Genomic DNA, 6000 nt, shown 5'->3' with positions numbered 1-6000 from the left:
TAAGGAATTTACTTTCAAACTCAATTTTAGATGCAGAATCGAACCTCCATTCTCAATAAAGCTGCAGCAGTATGTTAATGAAAACTCACATTAAGGCTGGGTCTGAATGAGCAGCCAAAGAAGACATTAAAATATTCTAAGAGAGCTCCAGTTTCCTGATACGAATGGTTATGTTTTCTTTTTACAAGGAAAGAGATGAGTTTCAGGTTGATTGATTCTGTATGCCTGACTTTTAACTGAAGTGTTCATCTACGATTGGTTACAATGAGAGCCATAATCTATGCTCATCCTACAACTATCCTGTGGCTGATCGCACCTGGCAGCGTGTAGATGAAGAGCACCAGGAAGACAATGAGAATAAGCAGAATGATGCCGATGATGATGTACTTCTTGTAATTTCTCCAGATCAGGTGGTACAAACACTTGAAAGGATTTACGAACCAAGAGAAGGATGTGTCTGGTCGGCTAAAGAGGAAGAAAGAAAGAGAGAAAAACTTTTGTAAAGGCAGATCCAGCTATTCTCAATGCTACCTCATGGCAAAATACATATTTGAGTCTAAAAAAGAACTTTAACTCCTGGGAACCCACTAAAGAGTTTAGAGAGAACTCCCACAACTTTCACCTATTATTGGGTCACTCTTCTTCCATCCGTCCCCGAGCCCAAACTCCACATACTACTCAGAATGAAATTCCTGTTCACACTTCATAACTACTCCAATTTAAGGCAAGATATGGTGTTCAAAATTACAGACAAGATGATGGCAAGTCCTAAGAAGAAATGCAGACATCTTGAACGTGAGTACAAAAGCTTTCCAATCATTGCAAGGAATTTAGCATTGCAAAAGAAGTAATGAGCCACTACAAAAAAATTTGATTGCTCAGTGATAGTCATGGTGCCATAACAGTCAGAGCAAGCTCAGGCCTGGCATACAGCCCAAAATACAGTATTTTCAAAAGGAAATTTAAAACAGGCCTCCTGAAAACAGGAGACGAGATAAAACCCGAAATCTAGGTAGTTTCCCTGGGTATATAAAGAAAAGCTACATTCTTCTGGTGGAGAATATCTGCACTCCACAACCCTAAGTTTTTTCCAAATGTTGCCCCATGTCATATTCTCCTCCATAACCAGGAGTTTCTTCACACTGTACATTAAAACTGGCTGCATACAGAAAGGAAAACAATGTTCTTAGGAAAAATGATGGTGCATTTTCTCCTCTGGCACGCCCCACAACTTGGGAGGTCACCTTGGGAGGACTTCAACAGCCCTGCCCCTGTGATGAGCTGAGGCAACATCTGTCAGCTTTGTATGATGGGATGACTTGACAAGTGTGGAGCAACATTAACACCTGCCAAATTTGGTGCAGGTTGTCTTTCTTATCCAATACCACTGTAATTGTGCAGATGGTACAGCAGTAAGGAGAATGAAATTGAGACTGAGGGTCACAAAAAGCAATGGCCATTTCTCACTCCAGAAAGCTGTTTAAAGAATTGAGGCAATGTCTTGGTCATCTGAAGAATTCATCATTCGGCATGTGGAAGTGAATGCCAATGTAACAGAAAGTCTGAATATCTTTTAATTAAAGACTGTGTTTTATTCTGAGGTAGAAAAGAGTCAGAAATAAATCAACAAATAACCTTTCAGGTTAAAAGGAATTATTGAAAAATTGATATGCTAAAGTTACTGAATCACAGACTTGAGTAACAAAACCATCAGCCTGCATGTTCCAACTGCTTAAGGGCTTTTCGTAACAATTAAAGACAGGGGGAAAAAGCCAGACTGTTGCTCATTTCATTTGTTTTCTTTGCAATGTAGGCAATAGAATTCGGTACCTGTTACAGCAGCATATTTGTTATAATGGAGTGCATCTGGAGAAGCATCCTGTCTTGACTGGCAGAGATGGAGGGATGGATAACCTCATGGTGCTTTGGCCAGTGGTAAATTACACTCACTACACCTTATTTCTCATTTGCATGTTTCTTTTTAGTTCCCAGACATTTAATCTTTGTCCAAATTTGCTCTGGTACATTAAGGAGTCTGCTACTGTCTAGTAGCTCCTAGAAGATAATCTTGGCTTGGAAATGATTTTATTTCTTAATTTAAAAATGTAATTCTGCAAAACAATCTGAACATTTCTCTACTTCTCTGTGTGAGCTTACATGATTAGCAAAAAAAAAAAGTGAACCTACAGTACTGGCATAGAGATATGGAGGTCCTGACACAAAGCTCTTTGAGGTCCACTTCTTCCTGAAGAGAACTCATTTGAAGTGCAGAAACAGTTATCTTTTCTTTCTCAGTCAATTTTGACTACTCTGCATGTATAAACTACATATTCCATCACCTGGGGGTACTGAGCTGGTAAACTTTAATGCCAGCTTGATGGAATCGAGGCATGCAATGTCTTCAACTATGAGGTTATTTTCTTTCCAGTGAGTGCCTACCTAAAATAGTATTTACTATCCACATGCTGATATTGCTTTAGTAACCTTAGGATTTATGTTGCCTAACTTCAAAACTCAGATGCCTAGCCTGGTCAGTCACATGGGCTGTCTGCATGTGGAGAGGAAGGATCTTCTGGAGGATGATTCATTTCTTTCCCCAGCTTCCATCTTAAGACAGGTGTGTTAGGTAAATGGGATGACTTGCCCACCTGTACAAGGGCAGCTACAAAAGGAGCCTGAATGGCTTGTTTCTGAGATGGGTAATGTCAAGTGAGACTAGCCCCACCCTAATTTCAATTTAATTGAGGCATACATCTCAATTAAGAGTGGAACTGGGTTGAGATGTGTTGGTTGTGTATTTCATCATAAAAACCTACATGTGGAGCCTCTCTGATTACTCAGTACTCTGGAGGAACACACTGATTTTGTGGCTTCCAGGTCAAAACACCTCCAGGCTGTCTGTGCAGCAGAGAAGGGGCCACCAGGCTAGTGACAACCTTTTGGTTCAACAATACATTTGCAGATAAAATGCCCTTGACATGAAAACCCCAGGCTTCCTGGGGTGCATAGACTGGGCCTGAAAAAGTGAGAGGAAAATGAGAGGGTGCCTTCATGCATCCTGGTGACAACCTTCTGGACATGTAATCTTTCTATTACGCACTACACTCCCTCTTATATCCACCTAGGCTGATTGCTTCCCACCAGATGTATTTCAGAGCTATCCCAGTCCTCTCTTCTCTGTAGGACAGTGCTTTAGTTTCCATTACTGGGAATCTTTCAGACAGGCAACTGTCAGGCATAGATCATCCTTCCTTGGGGTAACTATGTCGGGTGAAATGATTGATTAAAGTCTTTCCAAGGCTAATTTTCAACAAGTCTCTGATACCTCTGATTTTCAGGCAAAATTTATACCCTTTGTAGGGGTATTGGGAATTCCACCTTTACGCTGTTTTCTCCTTTTTCATGTTTATCCTGAGATATATATCAAACAAACAAACAAAAAAACCAAAATGTGCAATGATTATCATTATGATTAACAATTGATTTTTAGAAGCTTTGGTAACAGGAAATATAACATCAATTTCCGTCTCTCTCTTTTTTTTTTTTAATCTAGCTCATTACTTGAGTAGAACTAAGTACTTGAGCCAAAGTAAATTAGAAGAACATTTTTCTGAATGCAAAAATCTCAGCTGATATTTTTTTATTGTGACAAATACTGAAAGATAAAATGCTCCTTCTAGATCATCTGCCTTTGTTAGGCACTTAAAATGTCCTCATTAAAAACTCTTATGATGAAAAATAAGCATCGTCATTCTTTGATTATGAAGTACAAAAAAATTAGAGATAGATTTGTTAAAGTTGTATCATTCCTGTATGACCTGAATTTCCTGTTTTATATGCCTTTATCTGCAAGTGATTAATCTATGCAAAAATAACTAGATGCATGCAGAGGTCAGTTTTCCATAGATATGTAGCAACTAAGACACTTTTAAATCTGTGCAGGTAATTCTTAGAATCATAGAACCACAGAATCATTTAGGTTGAAAAAGACCCTTAGGGTAATTGAGTCCAGCTGTAAACCTAACACTACCAAGTCCATCACTAAACCATGTCCCCAAGAGCCATGTCTACAAGCCTTTTAAATACCTGAAGTCACCTGATCGTGACTCAACCACTTCCCTGGGCAGCCTGTTCAATTCTTGACAGCCTTTTTGGTGAAATAATTTTTTCTAATATTCAGCCTAAACCTCCCCCAGTGCAACTTGACGCCATTTCCACTCATCCTATCACCCATTACCTGGGAGAAGAGACCAATACCCACCTTGCTACAGCCTCCTTTCAGGCAGTTGTAGAGGGCGATAAGGTCTCCCCTCAGCCTCCTCTTCTCCAGACTAAACAACCCCAGTTCCCTCAGCTGCTCCTCATCAGGCTTGTGCTCCATATCCCTCACCAGCTTTGCTGCCCTTCTCTGGACACGCTCCAGTGCCTCAATGTCCTTCTTGTAGTGAGGGGCCCAGAACCAAACAGTATTCGAGGTGCTGACTCACCAGTGCCAGGTACAGGGAGACTTCCCTAGTCCTGCTGGCCACACTATTTCTGATACAACCCAGGATGCCATTGGGCTTCTCAGCCACCTGTGTGCACTGACGGCTCATATAGTAATTTTAAAACACTTAAACATTAATGGCTTATAGTTACCCTCTTAATATAGTAAGTATAATGCATAAGTTATGATGGTTTAAGAGGTTATCATGTGCCAGGTCAGCTAGGGAATGAGCCCATGTGTGAACTATACTTGAGGACAATGGGCAGATTTATTTCAGCTTCCAGAAGAAGGCATTTCAGCTAACCTGGAAGGTGCTGCCAGCTACAACTGCCAGCAGCCAGCCTCATCACGAGGGAGCCCAGTGATGCACAAGCTGGCCAAATGGCTTGCTCAAGGTTACAGCAGAAAAGAGGAGAAAAACCAGGAGAGGAGCAAGGAGACCTGCTCTTCCCTGTCTCCTGCTTTTTTTTGCTTGTTTAATAAATATGCTCCTACTTACTTGGGTTTTTCCAAGGGCTCAGGCTCCTTTCGAGCTTTGCCTACTGGGTTCTTCTCTGCTTCTTCTGCTGTGACTAAGTGAAACTCAGCTTCCACTTTGCCCTGGATCAGAGAGACGATACGTAAGCATCCAGTCCTGGGTTATTATAATTAAATCACAGCAGGATTCATCTTGTGGAGAAATTATGAAACCAGATGAGGGTGAAGGAATTTGATTAAAGAAAATAAGATAAAGTCTTTACAGAAAAAGAGAAAGCACAAAGGAAAACTCCAGCACTGAATTCATGACTTATGCTCAGGGACCATGAGGAAAGAGAGGTAGTATGTTTTCTTCCAGATCCATAAATATTTTTTCTGCTTCCTAAGTTACAACATAATTCATCCGGGCAGACCTGTCTTCTATCTAGCACGCATCCCAGCAGAGCTCAACAGCTAAGCTGGAAGCTGTGCTGCTGGTTTGGACGAGATGCAGTCCATCACTGGGGGGAAATTCAGCAAGGTATGGTCTTCCATACTATCTCCACTATAGATTTAATGAGGCCAAAGGAAAAACAAAAAAAAAAAAAACAAAAAAAAAAAAAAAAAAGAAAATTACAGAGATTTAAAGATTCCAGCAACAATTAAGAGTAGGTAAATCAAATCAGCTTCATAAAATCTGTGGTGGATGAAAAGCAGACAAATGGCTTTTCATGTATTTCTTATTTTCCTACCCCATACCTTTGCAGATGTCAAAAACTAAAGTGTTAATTTATGGCCAGTGACTGGGATTCAGCACAGAACTGGGCTGAAAGAAGGATGCAGGTAAAAGGGATCAATGTGGAAGACAAGGGGATCAGGAGATGAAAGTGGACTGGGAGAAAGAGAATCAATTGTACAAGAGTTGAGAAAATGGAGGTAAAGAGGGCATTTGCAAGTGGAGTTGGTCCATTAAATCCATGGAAAGACAGTCACCTTCAATCTGAAGAAGGCAATGAACTTGAAGATGGCACTTTTTATTAAAGCATTCTTCTGGAAGG

The 6000-nt window shown here is 40.5% G+C and overlaps 1 protein-coding gene across 1 annotated transcript in view; it reads right to left on the bottom strand.

Moving 5' to 3' along the window:
* Positions 1-284: 284 nt before the first annotated feature.
* Positions 285-6000, bottom strand: part of FER1L6 (fer-1 like family member 6) — a gene marked incomplete at its 5' end in the record, with an annotated part of 40876 nt that continues 35160 nt past the window's right edge. Inside the window, 2 exons of the mRNA XM_035903432.1 lie at positions 285-465; positions 4986-5086. Coding sequence (XP_035759325.1) covers positions 285-465; positions 4986-5086 — 282 coding nt within the window. The remainder of the gene's footprint in view (positions 466-4985; positions 5087-6000) is intronic.

Source organism: Egretta garzetta, unplaced genomic scaffold, assembly GCF_000687185.1.
Source record: "Egretta garzetta isolate BGI_Z169 unplaced genomic scaffold, ASM68718v1 scaffold50, whole genome shotgun sequence".
Classification (NCBI taxonomy): Eukaryota; Metazoa; Chordata; class Aves; order Pelecaniformes; family Ardeidae; genus Egretta; species Egretta garzetta.
Note: the sequence above shows the minus strand (reverse complement) of the source record. Positions and strands in the feature narration are given on the sequence as shown.